Source organism: Oreochromis niloticus, linkage group LG9 (assembly GCF_001858045.2).
Source record: "Oreochromis niloticus isolate F11D_XX linkage group LG9, O_niloticus_UMD_NMBU, whole genome shotgun sequence".
NCBI classification, from domain to species: domain Eukaryota; kingdom Metazoa; phylum Chordata; class Actinopteri; order Cichliformes; family Cichlidae; genus Oreochromis; species Oreochromis niloticus.
The window spans coordinates 32987652-33012846 of NC_031974.2; the positions used below are offsets into that span (position 1 = coordinate 32987652).

The 25195-nt window shown below is 42.5% G+C and overlaps 1 protein-coding gene across 1 annotated transcript in view; it reads left to right on the top strand.

Moving 5' to 3' along the window:
* The window catches only part of kcnh2b (potassium voltage-gated channel, subfamily H (eag-related), member 2b), a 238851-nt gene that overhangs the window by 2398 nt on the left and 211258 nt on the right, over positions 1-25195 (top strand). The window contains exons 2-3 of the mRNA XM_019362965.2: positions 327-938; positions 23344-23574. Coding sequence (XP_019218510.1) covers positions 863-938; positions 23344-23574 — 307 coding nt within the window. The 5' untranslated portion in view covers positions 327-862. The remainder of the gene's footprint in view (positions 1-326; positions 939-23343; positions 23575-25195) is intronic.

Consider the following 25195-nt stretch of genomic DNA (forward strand, 5'->3'; position numbering starts at 1 on the left):
GACCAAAATCCCCAAACTGAAAAGCTCTTGGAGGTGTAATAAGCAGTTTCTTTCTGGGGTGAGGAGAGCAGGGATGGCCGAGAGCGCGCTCCTTCTCCTCCATCCATCAGAGGTTGGCTATCTCGCTCCTGATGCGCAAAGGGTTAAAAAGAGACGCAGTTAGAAGCCAGTGGAGCTGAAGTCATCTGGCAGAGCGCACAGCGAGAAGGAGGAGAGAGATACAGTGAACACCTCCTAAAAAAAACACTGATCTAGGACGCTTCGGGCTGCTGTTCTTGAGCTCTGCTGTTTTCATGTAACCAATCCGGTGTTCTTTCCCTCCCCAGTGAAACGCGCTGAGCTTCAGGTGGCGAAGAGGAGGAGGTGGGATGAGAGAGAAATAAAGACGCGCAGCTCAGCGCCAGAGCCATGGCTCCACAGAGGTTCGTCGGAAAGCTCGCTTCACGGGAGCGGGTTGTAGTGCAGGATGAGTGGTCCCCCGCGCTCCAGCGAGTGTGAGAGCAGGAGGAACATCACCTGACAGGCGGCCCTCCCCTCGGGGGACACAAGCAGACACGCTCGCGCGTCTGAGGCTGGAAACTGGAGGGTAAAAAACGGCTCAGATCCTACAGCGCGCCTCCTTTTCCAGAACTCTCCTCTTCCTCACTTTCTCGTGGAAAGAGATTTCACTTTCTCTGCGGCCAAACTTGGGAAAACTTTGGCCCCCAGATTCCCGCCGCTGAGCCTGGCGCTGTAGCGTCCATGCCGGGAGCGCCGTGAGCGTCGTGCGCCCGGCTGCAGAGATTGGAGAACTGCGCTCTCGCTGTGATATTATTCAAAGTCCCGCAAAGTCTTTCGCAGCCCAGGGGCCACCGCAGCGAAGATGCCAGTCCGGAGGGGCCATGTGGCTCCGCAGAACACCTTCCTGGATACCATCATCAGGAAATTTGACAGTCAAAGTAAGAATCTAGTTTTTCCTCCTTCAGAATGTTTATCCAAGCGTCCACAGCCTGCTTTGCTTTCATCGAGGCCCAGCGGTAGTGATTGATTTGCTGACTCGGAGCTGTTAGAAATAGCATCCTAATGATGTAGACTTTGAGGTGACACGTTGTTTTCCAGAATTAGCCTCAATTATGGTGTTCCCTGAGGCATGCTTAATGGCCGTGACATGTCACCAGGGTGGGAACTCTGTGATAAATGAAACCAATCAGAAATCGAGCAAAACTTTAACGGATGCCGCTCAGGCTCACCCGAACAGCCTGAGATGAGATGTTTCTGATCACGGCAGCAGCAGCTTGTGTAGATTTATGCGCTCCTGAGTTACACTTGGAGCCTCTTTTTAAAGGTTAGTATCTGCAAATCCTCCTTTACGTACACTTGCTTTCATGGAATCAGGTTCATCCTCAGTGTTTATACTCAGTAATCACTGCACGCCAATAAACCATCCTGAGTTCTGGGTTTCGTTTGCCTTCCAAATCTCTGTTTAATCGATCTCCAGCAAGCTTCAAAAACAAACAATATATCTGAACCGATGAATTTTGCATAAGAGCCCGTGGGCATGAAATTCAAAGCTGTCTCCATCCGTCCCCACCTCCCTGTGGCACTTTTATCTTTGATGCAAATCATGCATGTTGTTTCCAACCACGAACGTGTGACCAGACTTCAGACGTGCCTCTGCAGCCATGAGCAGCACGTTCTCTGCACCTGGGGGCAGATGAAGATGAGGATGATGATGGCTGTGGCATACAGAGGAAGAAAAAGAGTGGATGTGTGTCATTGCCATTCATTTTCCAGGCTGGTGAAGGCTATATTGACGCAAGGGATTAAAATGCTTCTTTAAAATGTCAGTTTCTCCAGGGCGGAGAAGATAAACATTCAGATGTTGGCTGAATTAAAGTGTCTTTGCTCAGGAACCCTCTGTCTAAACACAGAAAACGAGCTGCCTGCCTTCTACCATGCACCTTGCTCTTGGGTAGTTTACAGGCCTGCTTTGGAAAAGCCAGTGATGTGTCTCTGCACTCCTAACAGTCACGACAGCAGCTGAAAATGAAATAAGGTTCTTCTTTCCTCACACGGAGGTGCTGAGAAGAAACTCACACATGTGCAGTCGAGTTGAATAACTGACGTTGGAGTTGGGTAATTGACATTAATCCTGCACTGCTTAGTTTTCCATCCTGATAAGCGTGGATGACTCTGCAAAGGTGAACATATTCAGCTGTTCGCCGGAACGCTGCCGACTCACTCCACTGTGTTCATATCTTAAATGTCTCTTTCCTGAGGATTTGCATTTGGTTCAGTGTGTGGCAGGAAGCTTCCCGTGTTTATGAGAGAAGGGCAAAGAAGTTCACATTGGTGCTATCTGAACGCCTCCCCAGGGTTGTTTTCTATGACTGCTGAAGGCTTATGGCTGGGGTAACCCTGCCTGCTGCTGGTGCTGTTGTGATAGTGCCCAGCGGATGTGGGCAATGAACAGGGAGGCACAGAGGAGGAGTGTAAATGGACCACAAGATCTGTTAAGAAAGCCCTAAAGTGGTTGAAGGAAAAGGCACTGAGAGCTGAAATTAATCCAAAGTAAAGATCTTTGCTTTTTCTTTGTAAGAGGCTTCATTTGATCAGCATTCAATATCCGGCTGCTTCTTTTTGCTCAGATATACAGTAAGTGAAGAAAGCCATCTCATGTGGACCACAGTGAGGGTGAAGCAGCCTTCATGCTAGAAGAAGCATGGCAGAACAGAACAGAGCAGAGGGTTTTTTTGTTTTTGAGGTGGGATGGCTTCTACAATAATGAGCTAATATCACAAAGCCTGATGCTGAGCGTTGGAGGAGATGCAGCTGTCGTGGCTTTCAGTCTCGTGGCTGGCCTTAGAGTGAAATATGACATTTAGCAAATATAAAAAAGCCGCGAGCACAGGCGGGAAACCTTCCCATGTTTTGGTCATCATAGCGCGTGTGCTATAATCGAAACTAGACATAGAAACATGTCGACAGAGTTGTTTGTTTGTTTGTTTCACCATTAGTCTGAAAACATTTCTCCCAAACATCCTAGGACCACCTCTTTCCAGGTTTTTTTTAATTATCCCTGCCCCCCAAACGTGATCGTTAAGGATCGTTAAGGAAAAGGAGCCGTGCTACAACAAAGGCGGGGCCTGTCAGGCCGTTAGAAAGACATGTGAGCCAGTCAAAGGTCATTTTGAGCTATAGATGTATCACGTGAGGCTCATTAGACACCAAAGGTGGGCACACCACTGTCAGGCACATTTTTATAACGTTAGAAAGTGCTGATTGCTATGATTGTGAGGTCCAACTATGTTGTTCATATACGAAGTATTCCACAAGGTACCAGAGCTTACATGTGTCAGATTTAAGTCTGCTAACAGAGTGACAGATAATCCACATGATGTCATCATAATCAGAAAAATTAGATTTCCAGTTGGAAATATTCACATGAACACTTCCAAAGTTTGAAATCAACCAAAGTCAAAATGTTTGTCACACACACACACACACACACACACACACACACACACACACACACACACGTGTATGTATTCATATCCTTGTGGGGACATCTCATTGACATAATGCTTTCACTAGCTGCTTGCCCGAACCCTACCCATCAAAAATGAAAGCCTAACCCTGACCCTTACCTAAACATTACCTACTTGTAACCCTGACAGTAAAACCACCTTTTGAGCCTGAAAAATGCCTTCAAACTTGTGAGGACCAGGATTTTGGTCCCCACAAAGATATTAATACAAATACACACACACACATACACACACACTTATATGTGGAGTATAAAAGTGCCAAATATAGCAGACAGAGGTAAATGTTGCACCATCAATCATGACAAACTTATGGTGGAAATTCAAACATCAAATTCTTTCATTGTTTCTATACTTTTTAATACTTTTTTGTTTCTTACTTTTTGTTAACATTTAATTTTTATAATTTAGCACTAGGTAATAATCACTGCTGAAATTGACCGAGATAAGTTAGAAAAGTTACTTATTAGCACCAAAAATCTAGAGAAAGAGACACATTAAATTCTGTCATGTATGACATGACACAGCTGGGTCTACACATGGCTAAGGTTCAGATAATGAGGACAGTGTGCTAGTACACCCAAACCTTTATTGTAAAAAAGTGAAATAAAAGGTACAGTTTCATGTAATGCTATAGTCATTACTTTATATCCAGTATTACAGGGCTCGAAATATTTCCAAACCTTGTGTTTCTCGAGCCAAAGGGTGTGTAGTTTGTTTGAAAACGTGCTCATTTCCAAGTGGCCTTGACAGAGAATGTATAATTCATGGGCTACAATATGTTTACTGATCCTGGTTTTCTGTTTATTCTGAACACCGCTATTTAGATGAAACATTAAACGTAATTAAAGGCAATAACAGGATAAGTCAACGGGAAACGATGTTCAAACACACGAGGACATTTTTAGCCGTCAAGGTTTCCAGCTCACGTAACTCATGTAAATGTCCCATTATCCCCGGGTTTCAACCTTCTCTCCTTACTGTACCCTGATCCTCTGTGCATGCAGGCTATCGCTGTGTCTGTCCCGGGATCCGCCCACAGACAGGGCCTCCTTTTCTACAAGGCCTGACAGCACGTTTGATTCAGTCGGGAGGTCGCAGCAACCTTTTGGGTCACGTGGTGTTGTCTGTTTGCCGCTCCTCAGAGAAGACTTTGCCAGATTACAACTCTTAAAGTCGCCGTCCTCCAGGGAGGATGTTGCCATTCTGCAGCTGAAGCACAAACACTTCATTGCCATAGAAACCCCACCTCCCCGTTTCCTCCACCCACACTCCCACCCACTGTCATGTACACACACACACAGACTGCTTGAAAAGGTGCAAGTGCACTGTTATATTAAGCACCAGGTAGTTTTACAGTCTACATCCTTCACATACTGCTTTCAGTGTTGAACGCTGGGCCAGAGGTGACAGATAATTGGCTCTAGTTTTTAGTTTTAGGTGAACTGGTTGGACTGAAGCTACCTTTAGTGACCTTTAAATACAGACAACTGAAGCAATAATGAGCGTATCAGACGTATGGACTTAGATGCAGGAGAACGATGATGTGCTAACATGTAATCTGTCTGTATCCTGATACATTGCGTTCCTCTGTGCCATTGTTGTGCAATGAGCCTCACTACTGTGCTGAGTGATGTGTTCCACATTACAGATTTTACATACATATAAATAACAAATATTTTCATATTAATGTAATGAATGTAATGTCAGTCAAACTCCATATTCTGAAATCTCTTAAGAAAATATGAACCATTTCCTGTTTGAGAAGGCGTCCGATAGCTCGCTGCTATTGCATGGGCTATATAGCAATTACACGTCGCTGTCGTATTAATACTGAAGCATTTTAAACCAGTTTTCCACCTGATAAGTTTGTGACTGCATTTGTCACTGATTGATACAGGATACATTGTTATATTGAAACTTGAAAGCTACTTTCATCTGCACATTAACTCCACATATTTGCATTTGACAGCTTTTTTATTTACAGAACAAACCAGGGAGCTTTTGCTTGTGAGGCAAGTGTGTAACCCACGACACTATGTAGCCAGCGTGGAGTTTCACTGCTGTGAACTGATTGTCAAATATTTTACATTGCAACAAACATTATAAAATATATTTGTAATCAGAGTATCAGATAGTTGTGTAGAGTAACACTCGATCAGGCTGATAAACCAGTTTATATTTTCTACTGCCCTTTAAAGTCAGATGTTACTGATGTTGTATTCATACATAGTTACTGATAATTAGACTCTAGCATCACTTTCCAGGTGTCCATTCCCTCACCTTTAAAAGTTAACCAAATCCAACCCTGTGATTACCTGTAAAAACACACAAACTTTTGAGTTCTGTTAGGTTTAACAGGCGAGTCTCGTTGGACTGACTCACCTTTGGAGCCAGCCTCAGCTGACCGTTAGAAGAAGCACTGTCGGTGCTTCCATGTTGTTACATTTTGTAGAATCCTAAACTGCTGCTTACCTCAGATTGACAGTGCAGACGACAGGCTGCAGTAGCTTCCTCATTTTCTTAAATTTGCAAAGTCAGATTCTTCAGAAGAGCCATTAATACAGATTTCCATCAACCTTTCCACTTTTAAGGAACTGACTTGACACACAAACAACATGCATTAATAGAATAAAATGTATACAGAATTTAGTTTGCCTGTTGAGCCTCTTTTTGCTTGTTAGCCGGTGACAGCAGGTCAGCCACCTGAGCGTCCATGAGCTCCGTGTTTCTCTGAGCTTTGATGATTTCCACTCAAGCTTACACTTTGCACAGAGTCTAGATGCTCCAGGGCAGGAAGACAGAAATGTTACATACACCCACAACAACATATGGCTTGAATACATGGATCAGGCTGTGATCGGACATGTGAGCGCTCCATCTGCAGGCTTTCTTCTTGGATGGCTGTGACAGCGATACAGAACAAATGTAGCCTGTTTCCCTATAGATGCAGAGTTTAGAAAATGATATTAGAAAATTCAACAATATTAAAAATTACCTACAAAAAGACTTCAATATTTGCAATAGTTAAAGAGTCCAAAATAAACAGAAAGACCAGGGTCTTCTCTGGTGGTTCACTTTATTCTTCTGCTCCATCTGTTTCATTCTGAGGGTGTAAACACAGCAACGCAGCTCCACTGCTGCTGGAGTCAGGAGTGAGTCAGAGCCTCGAGATTGCACTTTGCTGGTGTGAAATCACTCGTCTCTCACTCACACTCTCTTTGTCTCTTGTCTTCCTTTCTCTCTCGTTCACACACACACACAGACGCACACCCACACACGTTACTGAGCGGGCACACAAAAGAACACGCGCACAGTACACGAGCACACTCGTGTACTTGTAAACTCCTGGAGCTTGTAAACACTCTCCTCTCTCGCTGCCCTCGATCTCCAACTTGCTCCTTCCTCCTTACTGCTCCTCGTCTCAGCTGACAACCAGCACTTCCTCCATCTCCCTCCACCCTTCTCCTCTCTCCACAGATGCCCATTGTGCCGCCACGCCTAACTGCCTTCTGGCATTATGTGGGCACGTATTCAGCGAAGCAACATGGTACCTGCTGGGGGTGCTGAGGGGGAAGAGGGTGTGCAGCCATTCTCTCCAGCTTGTGCGTCTCCTTGTTGAAATGAGGTCGAAACAATTATTTGTCTTTTGCGCAACATGTGATTTCACCCTTATCCTCCTTTTGGGTTTTATAATGAGCAGCTTCACTCAGATTCTGCCGCCCACGCTCGCACAGAAATATGGTTGTTTTGGTGGTGGCAGCTACCTGACACCACAGTCAAGTTTTAGAATAGTAAGGTGTAGTACATTTAAACTCACACTGCTGCTTGTTGTTAAGGATGGAGAGGAGTTTGTTACACTCACTGTGAACATCCTCACTGCTACAGCTGCTCCCTGGAATTCGATCCATCTCAGCTCAAAAACACATTTGTAACAAATTCAATCTTAGCAAAGATTCACCTTTATCGCCTCGTTTTTCTGCAAGAAACTCAACACATTTATAAGCAATGGTTGTATTATAATGCAGCAATGAAACAGTTGTATTAACAGTTACATTAACACTCCTGTTTAAACATTAAACATAAAATATGGCTTGATGAGATTTGTTGATATCCTTGGGATCATTATCCTGTTGTTTGGGCCAATCATGACTGTCACACAGACGGCCTTACTTTTGATTATAGATTACTTTGGTATACAGAACAGACTTGGAACTGTACATTATGGCCAAACAGCCCCACTTTGGACTAATTGTTCCAAAAGTTTGATCAGATGCAACTTTTCAAACCTAAGGCATGCTGTCACGTTCTGTTTAAAGAGAAGAGAGGCTCACCTGGCAACCCTTTGATATAAATCATACTTCTTCAGTCTTTTTTTTGTTGCACTGTAATTAATATTAACGTTTTAAAGGCCAACAGAGTTTGGGATGTTGCTCTTGGGTAGTTTTTTACAGCGTCTCTGAGCAACACTCGGTCTGACCATAGGATACATTTGCTAAGACATCCACTTTTGGGATGATTGGAAACTATTTTGAATGTTTTCCACTTGAATAGCCTTCCATACTGTGGAATGATGGACTTTAAATGGTTTGGAAATGGGCTTATAACCTTTCCAAGATTGATGGGTAGCAGCAGCTGCTTCTCTAAGATCATTGCTGATTTTCCCTGCTTGGCATTAAGTCACCGCACACCTGAATGCACCACACCAGCAGACTTTTAGAGGAGCTCACACTTACCGATGATCAGTTAATCAAATGCATTTGGTTAGCAACATCTCGCTTTCAGCTGTTAATTTCTCTTTTCCTGAAGCGAAAAAGGTGAACTTAGTTTTTCACACCATGTTTCTGCCTTTCGGCCCAATCTTTGGTAACTATTTTTTTGTTCCCCGAGGTTGTGTTTTATTTTGAGACCTACTAAGGACAGATTCTGCAGTTGGGCACGAGGTCAAATGCTGCAGTGTTACGTGTTTGTGTTTTTCTGCGTTAATGGCTTGAGTTGCGTTGTAGTTTCATCATAATCAGTTTACCAGTCAATAAAGCTGTAAGCATGCTGGGCTCCCTGTGAAAACATGAACTTATGACAAGCTGACTTGAAACATTTTACACACACACACACACACACACACAGTTTTTAAATTCCGGGTTGAACGTTCGGAGCTACACAGTGATTGAGAAAAACAAGCTCACAGTCTGCTTCTCAGATCATGACACGAGGGTCTGGGAGGACTCCATCTCCTTCTACATCATCGGCTTTTAATTGGTAGTGCCTTTCATTAGAAACGAAAAAAGTAGTGCCCCGAAGACTAACGCATCAAACGATGCTTCCCTACTGTGCTTTTTTCCTCATGCCAAGATGAAAACATGAGCCAAGCCTGAGTGCACCAACAGCAGCCAGTCAGGTAAAGCTCAGAGGTAATCAGGAAGTTTATCCCTCACCTTGATGTCAAACTCCTGAGACAAAAGCAAAGATGACTAAAGAAGAAACGACACCAGACTAAATCCCACTCGGGAGTTTTTCACCATGGACACATTTCATGTATTTCTTTGTGGGCTGAGTATTTCAGTAAACACTCAGACTGATAGTTTAGACTGAATGGATGTCATTCTGTCATCGTTCAGTTACAACTGGATCAGAAGTCTGTGAAACAGGCTGAACTGAAAACAAAGTCAACATTTCAAAGTAGATCTGTGCTTAAGTTTTACTGTGATTCCCTCTGTTAGCCTTAAAAAGCAGGAAACAACTGTAATTAAAGCATCCTTATCCTTAATGTAGAGTATTGGTTCTGAAAATATATTTGAGATAATGACAGTTGGACTTTACAATTACTGCCTCATCATTGCTAATTCAAAATGGGCTTTTACTGTAAACTGCACCACAATTTTGCAAACTATGCAGTTCAGCCTGCATGTACTGTCTTGTTAACTCTGAGATTATGATTTTATTTGTTATTTGTTTGTTCAAACACCTCCAAACAGAAAAAACTGCAAAAGCAGACAGAACACAATAAAAATAGAAAAACAAAATTGCTGCCAAAGCTCACAAAATGTATCCAAAGTATTTTTGAGGAGACAATAACATGTCAAGCTAACAGTAAATGGATACTACTACCATGTATGTTTAAAATGATATGAATCATGTGATTAAAACACACATTACCACATTGCCCATATGTTGTCAGCGCTGATGAATCGGCTGCTTCTTTTAAGCGTTTCTCGCTGCAGCCCTTTCCATGTTTGGGATTCTGTCACTTCTGTTTCCATGTTGCAAAAACAGCATATATAAACATAGTTCCCAACTGCAGGATTCAGTCATATCTGCTTTGAATTAGTTTGCTGGAATAATGTATTTTGACCTTACTATGCTACCCATGTTTGCCTTTGGAGGCAATAATGCAGCTGTGTAGCTTCGGTCAGTATGATAGAACACAGTGCATCATGTGAAATATGGAGTTATGCATTTCAATCAATTGCAGGTTTTGTCACAGAGCACAGCTGTTTCCTATAATGCTGCAAAAATCTCAGCAGGTGTGAGTCTGCAGATTGCAAGTCTTTGATATGAAATGCAGAGGAGCCTTAGAAAGGAGGTCAGGGAATATTGATTTACAAGAACTGCTCATTTATAGAAACAAGAAGCACTACAGAAACATTTCTTATTCAGGTGGAATTCATCCTCAGATATGGCTGTTGTTATCAACACATGTTTCAGATTTTTCTGGAGAACAGCTCTGAGGGAGTGCACCGCCTATCTTTCTAAATCCAAAAATATCACTGCATACAGGCGAAACATAGCCCAGCGCGCCTGTCTGTGTTCTTGGTAGATCCCAGTGCTTTGCTCTCCTTCTCAGCCCTTTGCCTGTGCCTCAATCTGTCACTGTTTTATCTCCTGGCAGCTGCCCTTTCTCTCTCACCCTCCCATTCATCAAGTCACCCTCCTACGGGTTTCCTCCAAAACTTCACCACACACCTCTCATCTACTCTTGCTTTGTCTTCTCTTGCTCATTTGGACTTCCTCTCTCATTCACTGTGCCACCTCAAGAGTGGTGGCACAGAAAAGGCCAGCTAACCGACTTAAGGACCCCGGAGTCCCCAGTGTCCGGGGATTAGACCTCATTTGCATAAATCTGCATAACTTCATTAAGGCACAGGGAGACGCGGTACACACTGTAGCCTGAGACACTTCAGAGCGAAACAGCCCATTAAGGATGGCAGTGATTACGGGATTATCACTCCTAACGACTGTTGGGGACTGGAACTCTGAAAAGTTCCACGCTGCATGACCGAATCCCAGCTGTTCAGGAGGAGATTGGAGATTTCGGTCAGATGACCTTAGAAATGCATTAATCTGGAATGTGCACCGGACTATTTCTGTTGCTGTTAAAGTTAGATGTGAGGTGCTACAGTAAGCATTTAAACATTTAGTGGTGGATTAAAAATACAAATATGATGAATGAAACTGAAAGCTGCGACCTGAGCATGTATAAAACCCCTGCTGTCTCCTTTTGCTTTGTCACACTGAAATGCTCATAACCTGCAGTTTTAAATGCGGCTACTTTGCAGTATGAGCAGTTCTGCAGTTCAGTGGTTAGCATTGTCACTAACTGAACTGTGAACCTCCTGATCGATGGGGGCTGTGCAGCGATCCCATGTTCTCTCTGCTCCCACACAGGTAAGAATGTGTGGGTGCTCCCACAGCTTCCCAAAGTTCAACGACATGAATCATGTGATTGTAAACTGGACATCAGAGTGGCTCAAGTGCACAAAGAAAGTTTACAGAATAAAGTGAATATGTGGCTATTTGAGGAACTTCAGTTTCTGGTACTTTTTCAGCCCGAGAAATTATTGCAGGTAGGCTGCCTTTAAGACTCTAATAGACTGCTCACATTAAGGATAATTACTGTTTATTTAAATAGCCATAATTACCATTAATGAGATTTGAAAAAATGATGTGAAATGGGTTAAAGTTTACATCATATTAAGGAGAGAAGAAACATCTGTTTCCAGGCTGAAATCAACAGCCTTCAATTATTGCATCGTCACCAAAGAGGAATCGCTGGCTGAACTGTTCACATGTGCAGACTGTTGATTCTCTGGGTCCTCACTAAATGCACTGAAGCACTGAAGCTTTATGAGGTTTATATCTTGTTAGTTAGTTGTTGTTTGTCTCTTTGTTTTCCTGACATACAGTGTACTGAGCTCAGGAAACCTACTGCCTATGGTCCAGAGCCAACTCATATGCAATTTATATTTTGAAATAAATGAGTGGCTGTCCTTGGCATCTGTGCTCTGCTGGGTCTCCAGAGTGTGTGCTGTGGTGCCGTGTCTCTCGCTGACACAGAAACACTGTGCTAACTGCTAGTCTTGTCAACACTTTTCTGTTCAGTAAATAAATAAAAACTCATTCCTGGAAATTTATTATTTATGGACGCTGTTTAGAAACTGTTCCAAAAATGCAACCGTAAGTGGACAGAAACAAATGCTTTAGCCGTCAAAACATGACAGGATCCCCCCCACATCCTCCTGTCAGCTGTCTCACACTGATGACATCAGCATTTCTCCACCAGCGTGTGCTTGTGTGTTGCTGACAGTGTCAGGCCGGCATCTGTAATGAGACAAAAATACAAGTAAATCTTGGAATAACCCATTGCGCTGTGACTGCATTTTCCTTTTCAAAAGGTGTTGTAGTGCCAGTTGAGGGATAGATGTCATTATTTTTCTGGCACTGTGGGAGCTGACTGGAAGTGCAGCTGACTGACTGACCAATCAGCTGGTTACCGACTCAGGCAGAAATATGTGCCACCTGTGAGCTGACAGCCGGAGGCTGGATCGGTTTACATGCCGGAAATATTTGAACTCCATCCCTGTTCTGTATCTAATTCTCGATCTACTTTTTTCTAACAAAGAAGCTGAAAGTTAGACGCTGGGTGGGAACGTTCCTAATATAACCCCATTTGGTCCCTAATGGTGAATATCTTTTAAAGTCATACTGGAAATCTTTTTTGTATTGTGGCCTTGGACTTTTAAAAGAGGATGCATCATTCCCTTTCAGTGCAGCTCCTGTTTTATCACTAACAGCTGCTAAGCTGCTAAGAAAATACTAGTACTGTGGTAGAAACACCCCCTTACAATTCATAGAGTATGACTCAGTGGACTGTTATACCTAGTCATCATTTCTCTGAAGCTCTCTATAATTCAGACCAGCGGCGCCACAAAAACAATTCTGATGCAGAAAACAGGACAATCGTCTTTCTGTGGAAAATTGGAGCTATGACCTCAGCAGTCTGAGTTAGTACGCTCACATGAGCTGTTCTAACGTTAAAATGTTTCAGCCACACTGAAGAGCCACATTCAGGATAGTAACATTTAGTTAGTGTTCGTAATGTAAAATATCTTTGGGTAATGTTAGGTTGACATTTCTGTGACAGAATAGTGGTGATAACGTGTCATCGTCTAACATGTATCATGCTGTACATGGAGGCAGTGAGTCAGTACTGTGGGTGGGGCCATATAGTTTTTACCTGGCACAAAACTAAATGATAATTAATGGACCAATGGGAGCAGTTCGTTTGATCTGTAACTTTCTTTCTTTGTTTAGAAAGCAACTTGAAAGAATGTTTGAGAGTCAGATTTATTTGTCAAAGTCACAGCAGACGAGCAGAGAGCTGCTCAGCAGTGCAGTTTCTGTCCTGGCCGTGGAGCACTGGACCTCCATCCTTATCCTGTCAGCGGTATTCAAAGCTGTGACAGTTTGCCCAACCAGTCTGCATGTGTTTTGTAGACCTGACAGCATTTCTTGGGGGGGGCTGGCTAGGCTGGCCTTTCTCACCAATTCTGTTTCTCAATAGTTATAGACAAATGTTCGCAGGGCAGCCCGAGGCTGTCAGATTCTCACTTCACTTCTTTTTTTGCAGATGATCTGATTCTGTTCGTGTCATCAAACAGCAGCCTCCAGCCTACTCTGGTGTATCTGCAACACAGCCTGAAGTTGCTGGGAATAAAACAAACATCTCCAAATCTCCATCTCCTGCTTCTCTGTCAGAAAAGGGTGGAATATCCACTGTAGTTTGTGAATGAGTTGCAAATGGATAAATTCAAGTATCTCAGGGTCTTTTTTATGAGTGAAGGAGGGACTGTGAAATTGACAGATGGATTGGTACGGTGTCAGGAGTGTTGCGGATGCTGTATCAGTCTGTCGTAGTTAAGAGAGCACTGAGTGTGAAAGGGAAGCTGTCTAGTTACCTGCTGATCTGCGTTCCTACCCTTACCTATAGAGAAGAACTGTTGGTGACCACATAAGACTGTGAATGCCAGCTGTCCCAGGATAAAGAGCTCAGTCATTTAGGAAGGGCTCAGAGTAGGGCTGCTACTCGTCTACATCAAACTAATTGACTTGTGTTGAGCAGCTGACCTGAACGCCTCCTGACCGTCTCCTTGGTGTAGATTTTCAGACATATCCAACTGAGAGGAGACACCGGGGCAGATTCAGGCTGTGCTGTAGAGATTATATCTCTCATCTGGTTTGGGAATACTGTTGTTTCCCAACAGAAGAGCTGGAATAGCCGTCTGTGAACAAATAGTTGTGGTCGTTTCTCCTTAGAGTGCTGCACAGGTGGTCCTGAAAAAGAAAAAAATGGATGGAGTAAAAGGTTTTTTTCCATTAAGTTATTTTGGTGGAGATTTTTAAACAGGACCTGAAGTGTGTATTTCTTCCATCACTTACACCGGGAACACAGTAGAAACATTTCTTTGAGTGGCTTGTCTGAACAAGAAGGATTTCTACAACAAATAATACTCTGCTTAGATCTGCAAGGACAAAAACGACTGAACTGTGGAGTGATGGCAGCTGCATTTTATAATTGTAAATAAGAGGTCAGCTTAAGAAAGAGAAAAAAGATGAATGTGGCCTAAGAATGATAGCTAAAGATGAAAAACATAGAATACAAAATTAAAATCTGGAGGGTTTCTGTGAGATTTCTGAGAGTGTTTCTATTTTGTTTGAATTTTCATTCAATCAGTTCAAAAGAATTCAAATGTGGGCTTTAGGCTACAAAGTATCAGAGGCGTTACACAAGATGGACATGGCGTATAGGAAGACTCTTCTGTTGAAATGTATGAGACACTTCTTTCAGGGTTAAACGCCACAAATAAATTCCATGATGGCTGCCAGGTGGTCAGATTCTGAAAGGACTCGATCATTTAGGGCGCCACTTTTGCTCGGGAGTAAGCGCGAGCGTAGCACACGACGTTTTACTGCACATACAGTAGTGTTTCAAAACTCACGCTGCTCCTGGGATGCAGCATCACATCCTGAGACACTAACATGAGATTTTTTTTTTCAGCTGCTCAGTTGTGTAAAACTGTAACCATGGCAACACTAACTGTAGCTAAGTGGAAGCCATGCGGTGCCATAAGGCACATTTCAGATGCTTTTGTCTGTTTACGTTCTTCTTTCAGAACTCGCTGCGTAGTGCTTCTTTCCCGATGATATCTTGCACGTTGCGAGAGACGGGAAGCACGTCTAGAAACCTGAAGTCTGTCGTGAGTCTCAGTCATGAATATGATGTAACAGTAACCTTCATAACAGACAGAAGAATGGGTCTGACTCTGGCATAATACAGACTTACAGTCTGGTGCCTGTGGGATGCAAAGAGGTATTGTGGAATATGAAGGGTCCTACATTTAGTCCGAATTTATTGTGAGTGTCAGCGCTCCATGTTTGACAATTTAGCATGTGTCATATTTCTCGTTTCCATGGCAATTGCACAGTTAGGAATGGGTAGAAGCATAAAAATCTCTGCAGCCTGTCTGAATGATTTTTGTCAGCATACGTCTGCTTCGTTCTCTTTTTTCTCCCCCCTTCCTTGTTTTTCTTGATATTTTTTCTCCCTGTTTTTCTCTGTTCACATTTCTCTGTCCCCTAATCTCGCTCACTCTTTCCTTATCTCGCTTCCTCTGTAGCTAGCAGGCAACGAGCTGGTGTGTTGACTTCTACTTCTAACACATGGGTTTCCCTCCCTGTCTGCCTACTCACAGTATTCAGGGAGATTCCTAGCACATACGCACAGTCTCAGATACATGCTCAATCACTCACAAACAAATAGATAGCACACACACACACACACACACACGGGCAGATTAAAGGGCCCTCAAGGTCTCGTCCTGGTGAATTATTCAGTCTGTGTTGGCAGGTCTGTATGTGCAGCTAAAATCATACATATATGTGTGTTTGTGTGCGTGCGTGCATGTGTGGCATCATGTGTGTCAGTGGGAATAGGAAATAGTGTTTTCCTCCTGAAAGTTTGCCTTTAATCAGCTTGTGCATCAGCTCTCTCCTCGCTGGCTTCAAAAGCTCATTAGAGGGAAATTATGGGGAGAAAGGAAGAAGCAGTCAGAGACAGCTGGGGAGCTTTTGATTACCTCCAACGGACATTATGGAGAGTTGACTTTATATTTACTGCAATCCTGATCCCATGTTGGAATACAAATGTCACTGATTAATAAACTAATGTGATAAATATGTATTATTTATATATATTGTGGTGTTGTATGGACACATACCTTTACAGGTTATTACAAAATAAAACAGGCTTAAAACTAATAACAGGACACAGTCGCCAGGAAGTAGGCTGCTGCATATTGTATACACACTGCACAGCTCAGGGTTTTGTCCATCATCAAAACGGACAATTTATAAATGAGAGTTGGCCGTGACTGAGTATTGAAGGAACAGCGAGCGCATATAATAGGGACCATATTTTTGCTGAGGGGTGATTTCACCTCAGATTAAGGCACCTCGTCACTGGCTTCATTTTAAGCTACGTTCATCATTTTCCCTTCAATCTTTGCTTGCCTGAGTGAAAGTTGCCATAACAACTGTGCAATTTTCCCACTTTTACCTTTTTTCCAACACTTCTTTAAACATACTTAACACGAAGAGCCACTTTACATCGGGGGCCACATACAGCGCACTTTGGTCTTAAGTGGGCCGGACCAGTAAAAATCCCCTTACTGTCTGTGGACATCCCTGTGATATCTCAATATAAGACAAGGGAGTGCAATTTCACGAGCACTTCTCAGTTTTACTACATGGTAAAGAAATGCTGCTCTGTTTAATAAAAGAGCACTGTCACGACTCTTTGGCCTTAAACTGTAAAAAATAAAAGTGTAAAATTACATAAAATGTTCTGATAGCTCACTACCCGACTGCCCCATGACTGTAATAAAGGTTTTTGTTAAATAATTCATTCTTTAATTTTACAGCGAGCACATTCTAAAAAAAAAGAGAGAAAAAAGAACTTTCTATTGTTAATAGTGGAAAAAACAGAAACTGTCATTTAATTCTTTATCTATTACTTTGGTGGGGGAGGTCTTCATCAGTAGGACAAGTTGTAAACTTTATGAAAATACAGTTAAAAGATGAAAGTGTATGCCCTCGTTCACAGATCCCAAAGACACCCGGAGGACCGGACTGGAGTCTTTGCTGGGCCGATTCTGGCCCTCGGACCACAATGTTTGACACCCCTGCTGTAGGTCATGAAGTGTTAAAGACAATACATATTTGTTTTTAATACTTTAAAACTTCTGCTGTCTATAACCCATGGACATCACCATACGCTGTGTAGCCTGCACCGCCCTCAAATACTTCTCATGCAGTACCACAGTTGCCCTCTTGGGACTATTATATGCTCCAGATCCACAAAGACACAGACCACAGCTTCTGACCGTCTCTTGGAGATCAATGCTCTCAAAGCAAACATCACAGCCGTAGTGCTCCTTGCCCTCCTCCCTCTGTCCAGAGGATACACCAAACTCCTTCAGCTGTACTTTCTCAGCCATCTGGTAACTGGCGAAAAAAATTCAAATAACTGTGACATTCTTTTAAAGTAGAATCTTAGTAAGTTGCTAGTAGTAGTGCAAACCTAACAACCATGAATTTAGCCTCATAAACACAACATGTATGTGCAGTTCCACCTGTTCAATTCTACATAATGCTGTCAATGTCAGCAGGTAGTGTTAGACACTTATTACTGTAGGTTATAATGTAAGATAATGTTTTGTATCCGTCACTTAATATTAAAGATGTTGGATTTTTGTAGATTTGTGCACATTTTTCCATTTTCACACTAATTCAGTTCTACTTGTCACAGTCACAAATAAAACAACAGACAGCAGCAGGTCGCTGGGGACAGTCATAGCGCTGACAGCACCTTTGAGAGAAGTGTGCAGTAAGCAGAATGAGAAGAAATGTTACGTGCTGTGTATAGCTGCCCACCATTACCCTTGTTTAATTTCTGCACATTGCCCTCTGCTTCTGAATACTGCCATCTCTTGCACTTTCCTCTGTGAATGCCTGCAGTGTAATAATACAGCTCCTCACCCCTTCCCTGTTAGAATAATGCCGGCTTTCTTTCATGTCCAGCTGTGTCCTAAACACCGAGCAGCTTAAACCATGAGTCACCGAGTTTTTATGCGCTACCTGCTGACTCTTCTGCTGTCCACCTTCCTTTTCTTTTCCACTAGACAATGTCTGAAGACACACAGGAGCGGCCTGTGACATTCCTTCCTGGTGCTTCTATTGTATTCCCTCTCTCAGCCTGGTTTCCTTTGGCTGAGGTATTATATTGTCATTTTGCAGATACAGCACATCTGCATCAAAAGTACACCATATGTCCTCTTCATGTGGTTGTGTGTCTTATAGGTAAAGAATAATTACATTCTTTCAGCCCTGCTCAAACAGTGTCAGGGAGGTGAGCGCTTTACCTTAAACAGCCTGGAAAAAAGAACATCTTCTCAGTTCTTTCAGCCACAGACTGAAAACCATTTACTCAACTGCCTGGAAAGGACGTGCAGAATGTACACAAATACAGTATACACACACTCATCTCTGCCTTTGCATTGCTTAGTGCTTATTGCAGCCAGACAAACCCATCAAACTTTATGAGCCCCTGAGGGCTGCTGCTGCCACTAATTCATACAGACAGGCTCTCAGATGCATCTACACAACTGATTTTCAGTGTTTCCATGAATACCTGAACAGGTCTGTCCACCGTTTGAGTCTGCTGCGAGAACAGCCTGTTGGATTCAAGATGGACAGCTTTGATTGATGATGTGTCTCTTTTGTGGAGGAACGGGGGAGAGGCTATGATAGGGTGCGCTTAAAGCAGACGTTTCCATTCAGGAGCCCAACATTCACTGATGGTCACGACAGGCTGGGAAAATTAGCAGAGGTACTCTTGATTGTACTATGACGTGACTGACGGAGGTTTGGAAAATCTGCTGCCACAAAAGCTCGACCGTCAGTGTAACATAAAGACGTGTCAACATTTCATTGAGCTTTTGCTTGTCTAGTCTTTATTGGAGGCGTTGCAGCACAGACACTGTATCGTTTATTTTTAACTATCTTTAAAAAGAAAACTTGCTGTGTGAGAGCTCTGTGTCACAAAGTTCTCATTTTTAGTGGGCAACAATATCTTTTTTTGTTGTTTTATCCGTTTGACTTGTTGTTTGAAGGAATTATTCGATCCTAAAAAAGATGGCCCCGCCCCTCCCTGAGCTGGTTCTGCCGCAGGTTTCTTCCTATTAAAAAGGAGTTTTTCCTTCCCACTGTCGCCAAAGTGCTTGTTGGGTTTTTCTGTGTATTGTAGGGTCCACCTTACAATACACAGCACCTTGAGGTGACTGTTGTTGTGATTTGGTGCTGTATAAATAAAACTGAATATTCCTTCAAGTGTGGTTTAAAAATTCATCTTGTTTTTCTCTTTCGTTTTCTTTTCTGGACTTTATAAGTTTGCACAGTGTTGAAAAGTAAACACCCACAGACATACACCGAAATGTGCACTCAATCAAAAATAATCGTATCCCCATAAGCAAGTTACAGCTCGACAATTGAAACAGGGACACATTTTCCAATAACAATGACTCATGAGTCTGCAAACTAATTCCACGGACTCGAGCCCGATACGGGAGACGTGGTATCAACGGGCAAAGCTGAATTGGAATGTGATGTGCAGAAATGTCGGGGTGTGGCAGATGCATGTCTTGCCAGTGATGATAAAATGACTTATAAATCACTATTTGAGAGGGGAATTACTACACATCCCCTCTGTGAACCTCTTTGTAGACGTAATTTACAGGGAATAATGGCCGTCTACCATCTCTTCCTCCTGGGACTTTTTCATAATCAAGTTTAATGAAGAACACTTAGAAAGAAAAATTGACCCAGTGCACAGACGTGGGTTTAATTTCATTCATTCATTCATCATAGGGACAATGTATGACACATTACCTTCTCCCAAAACATTGGCACTGAGTCGCAGATGAGCCAGGCTGTGAATACTGACTGAGACAGTTCAGAAACTGAAGTTGCTCACTGGGAGTTCACAACACATCAGCAAACAGTTCCTGACAAGGCAACGATCAGTAAGAGAGGTGAAGACGTTTGGCTGGAGCTGGTGGATGCTGCTCGTTATTAATTTTCCCTGGCATAGATTTAGAGCCTCAGACTCAAAGTTTAGTCTTTGTCTTACACAGTTTTGTGATTATTGCACAGCCTCTTTTTTCACGTGGTGATCATTAAAGACGTGACTCTGTGTCCATATTCTACACTAACACAAAACAAACTGTCATCATTTATATACAAAATTACATTTTGTAGCATTGAAAGCAGTTTCTTAGGAGTTGGGCCAGTTCTAGGTACAGTGTGGGCTGAAGTGTGACTCACCGACCAAAAACTAATTACAGGAGTCACGTCTTTCACTGCAGCAATACGGTGTTCTTCCCTTATCATAGCCTGAAGTCCTTGGGGAAGATTTATCATTCATGGCCTTCATGAGGAAACTCTACAATAAAAATGACCAAAAAAAGTTGAGCTGTTTCGTTTCTTCTTCAGATCCACAAATAAGAATCTGCCAGGCAGCAAAAATCTTGTTACCTTAATTTAAATTATTTATGCCACCCAAGAAAGCATATCCTTCTTGACTCTCCTTTATCCAAGGCTCTCATAAAAAGTCCTCTGATGCAAACCTCACATGTGCAGCCTTCTACTGAAAAATAGCTTTGTGTCCCTTAAAGGCCTTTTCCCTCATTATAATGGGCATGTCTAGCTTGAAATGCTGCCTTTCTAATGGCTTTTAAATGTGTTTGGAGACTCTCTCGAGTGACTGTTATTTTTGTAGAAGAAGATAATGCTCACAGAGACACCAGAGAAACTCTTTAAGAAGTCTCAATCTCAGGTCTTAACTTTTTGAAATGCTGTTATCGTCTGTGTGACATACAGATATAATACTTTACAGTGAACAGTCTCATTTGGAAGTTTCAAATCCAACTGAAAACGATGCCATGTTCATTTTGTAAATTATGATCTCCGTGTTTTATTCACAATCTGTGGCTTTAGTCATTGTTCTGAATTAGAATAAATGCTGTTCTGAACACCAGTTTTGTGCAAGCAAACTCAATTATACAACAATTTAATCCCGTTTGAAATAGCCCGATCACTGGCCAATATTTTGATCACAGTTTGTATCGACACGACAATCTTCCCAAATAATATCAGTGCTGGATTTTCAGCTTGGGCAGCATTAGGACCTCTCTGCTGACTGTCAGGTTTCTGGTCTTCAGGTGGAACAGTCAGGAACCTGCAGGACATCTGCAGAGGAACGTATAAAACATGACCTGCAGCTGAGAAGAATTAGAAGGAAAACTACTAAGAAACTGAACTGTGTGAAGTGAATATTTCTTCCAAAATGTCCAGTCCACACCGTTTCTGAAAGCTAAAAATAAATAAAAGAGTCAGCTTATTATGACAGACAATGGCATCACCTTTTCAGCCACAAATGTTTCATCTGGACAATCTGCAGCCTGCGTAACGGGGAAATTGTTTACTAAAAACAGCAGTTAGTAGTGTCCGACCTCTTGGAGCCTAAGAGAAAGTCAGCCTACTTAGGAAGATCTCTCCAGCAACATTTTAAATAGAATAAATAAAGACTTGGATTTAATTGAATTTAAAGTCAAACTGTGAAATAATCAGGGACAATGATGTGGCCACCGTGGTTATTGCTTCAGTCAGACAGCAGTTGGGCTCACTTCTCTTCTAATCCCACTCTCTCTCATGATCTTTCTCCAAATACCTGCATTCATTATTTCAACAGTTTCATTCCTCTGCTTGTATCCTATTTGTTATCATTCTTTCTCCCCAAAGTCTTTCTTCAGTTATCTTTTTACATCATCCTTTCTTTTCTTTTCGTTTCTTGCTTCACAACCGCTTTTCTCTTTCCTTCTTCCCACAGTGGGGCTGAGTGAAAGAAACAAGGAACATTGCAACTTCTCAGAAGCTTAATGCTCTTTAGTGGAAGCCATCTATCACACTGCAGACTGTCAGGCTAACACAGCACAAACACGCTCCCACACAGACTCTTTCATTTATGTTGTTTTCCTGTGTTAGCTAAAGACGTGCCAGATTTACCTTACAGAAACTGCACACTTGTTTATTCACAGCATATGAAACAATGAGTGAGAGTCTGTGTCCTGAGTAAAGGAAGATTTTTGAGTGTCTTTGTGTGTGTTCAAAGGCAGCTCTCTTAATATCATATTTTGACACTGAGCAGAGGCCACGGAGCAAAAGAGCTCCTTCTACAGTAAGTGGTTTAGAGAAGAGACACTTCAGAGCTTTGTGGAGGAAGAGGCTGTTATGGTTGAGGCTGCTGTGTAAAGTTTTGGACCTAATTACAAACAAACTTTAATTTCTATTGCATTTTAGTGTTTTTTTAGCATTTCAGCAGCAGAAGTGCCAAAAATCATGTGCCCCAAAAAGGAAATGTGGTGCTGTTTGTTGGGTAACAGCAGGCCAAAAGGTTTTTCATTGTTTCAATTAATATTAGAATTGAAAATGAATAAATTTGAAGCCTCTTTGGAGATTTGGTTTAGCATAGCTGCTAATATTAGCTTAATGTCTGAGTGGTTTTTGGCATTCAGGGCAGCAGCAGTCTGAAGAAAAGGTTGAAATGCTGCCTCTGGTGGCTTTTGAATGTTGCTACAATGAAGAAACAGATTTGGATAAAATGACTTATCACTTGATCCAGGGAAGTCTGCTGTTGGCTCTTAGCTAGAGCGTAAACAAGATGTGAACAGGAACGAGCCTTCACTTTAAATATTTGAACACTCGTGCGCCTTCATAGGGTGACCGACCGTCCTCTTTTCCTCGGACGTGTCCAGTTTTCATGTTCTGTCTGGGGGATTTTTGAGATTGATGAAAACATCCGGGTTTTCCTACAGAGGACCCGTATGTGTGACATCATCCCTGAGCTGCTGCTTTGTGAGTGGTTGTTCTGTGCTCACAGACAGCGTGCAGCAGCGCGCCTGATGATGTTTAAAAGATGTCAAAGTGCAACTGCATCTTTTCAGATGAACTGTAAAAGAAATTTCCGTCGTACCATCCTGGTACTAGTAATTGTTCTTATGCAGATGAGGCATTATTTCTGTATCATTATTTAATTCCAGAGGTTTTTAAGTTATTTTTTTGCACTTGTTGACATGTAAAAGCCTATATGACTTTTTTTATTTCACCATTCATTAACCGCACAGAGAAGCCATCATTTAAATATGTTAAAATGTTCTTTAAGCAGACAGTAATATTAAAGTGCTTCATGACTGGGCCAAGTGTCCTCTTTTATGAAAATCCAAATATGGTCACGATAGCTTTCATTTAGGATAAATGTGATTAAACTGAGCTTCCTGTTTCCATTAATTTGATCATATGTTGAGTTGGTGTTGCTGTGTTAGTGAAAACTAAAATAATTCAGCAGAAACCTTTGTCCTTTCACCCACAGGTCGCAAGTTTATCATAGCCAACGCCAGAGTGGAGAACTGCGCCATCATTTTCTGTAACGATGGCTTCTGCCACATGTGTGGTTACTCAAGGGCTGAGATCATGCAGAAGCCATGCGCGTGTAACTTCCTGTATGGACCTGACACCAAGCGACTGGCTATCGCCCAGATGGCGCAGGCCCTCCTGGGGTCAGAGGAGAGGAAAGTGGAGATCAACCTTTACCGAAAAGACGGTAGGAAAACCAAAACGATGCTGCGCTCATCATTTCAGAGCTGTTTCTGCTCATGTGTGCACCTGTTTCTGGCCTGAGGGAGGTGAAACTCTGGATTTAAGGTGGATGTTTGGGAATATAAGTAGATCATTTCTAATCGTGGCAGAAGAGTAAAGCCGGCTTGGTGTCAACTTTGTGTTGGGGACAGAAGGTGTGGTGTGCCCGAGAGGTTAGCATGCTAGCTGCTTTAATTGAGATGGCAGTAGCAGTAATACATGTTTATTAGGTATATTTAGAAACACATGGTATATTCACTGTATGCTATATTACTATATTCCAGAATAAGAAAAGAGTAATTTTTGATAAATTTTTCAGAAGTCCATAAAATCTTTAATAAATCAGATGTGCAGATTATCAAGAATGAGATTTCCATATAGGATTTGTCAGGGCTCAGGTAACAACATCTGCCTCTGCTGCTGTTAGCCGACAGCGTGCCGCTGGAAACTGTGCCACTGTTGGCTGAAGACAAAGGAACAGGAAAGGGGGAAGGTGTGTCTGGAGACAGTGGGAAAACTGGTAAAGGGAGAGATCTGGCTGATATGATGGAGAGAAGAAAGCTAGATGTGTGTGCAAGGTCCTTCACTAGGTTGAAAGGAAGTAAGCCCGGGAGCATCAAAACGCTCCACCATGGTGCAGATCGGAAGAGAGATGGAGTAATATTGGAGGAAGAGTATCTGAACGGTCTTGAGGTGAAGAGAGACGTGATCGTGAGTTTGAAGCTGGAAATTGAAGGTGTGATGTTAAATGCTGTCAGTGTGTGTGCCCGACAAGTTGGATGTCATATAGGTGATGGGTGGGGATGGTGTTAAAGAGACAAATGCAGAAGGACAGATAGTGGTGTGTCTTATAGAAATGGCTGTGGTGAACATTCTTCAAGAAGAGGAAGGAACATAGGCTGACAAATGATATTGGAAGATGGTGCACATATTTAGATTATATCTTATGCAGAAGGTGCAGTTTGGAAGAGATAGGAGGTTGCAATGTGATGTCAGGGGAGAATGTAGTTAGGCAGCATCAGATAGTAGGCTGTAGAATGACTTTGGAAAGAAGAAGATGAAGCGTGTGAAGGCAAAGACGAGGATTAAATGGTGGAGGTTGAAGAAGGAAGAGTTGTGTTTCGGGGAGGAATTGAGGCAGGCTCTGTGTGGCAGGGACGAGTTACCAGACGACTGGGGAAGCACAGCTGAAGTAGTGAAGGAAACTGCCACGAAGATGTTCGTTTTATCTGCTGGACAGAGAAAAAAAGGGCATTTGATGGAAAGTGTGATAGTCAGGGAGAAGAAGAAAGTAGATGGGAGTCCTACATTCTAGGAATACAGCAGATAGAGGTGACAAAGGAAAACAGTGAGTTGTATGTGATGCTGAAAACTAAGGAAAAGGAGTCATTGAGGTTGAAAGGATGTGCAGCAAGTCTGGGTAAAGTCAGGTTGGTGCAGCACATGTGTGAGTGCAGAGCTGGGATTACATTAGATCTGAGCTCCTTCTTCTTTGCAGCGGTGATAGACGGGCTGACAGAAGAAGCCAGGCAGGATTCTCTGTAAACCGTGATGTTTGCAGATCTGTAGTGAGAGCAGGTGGAAGC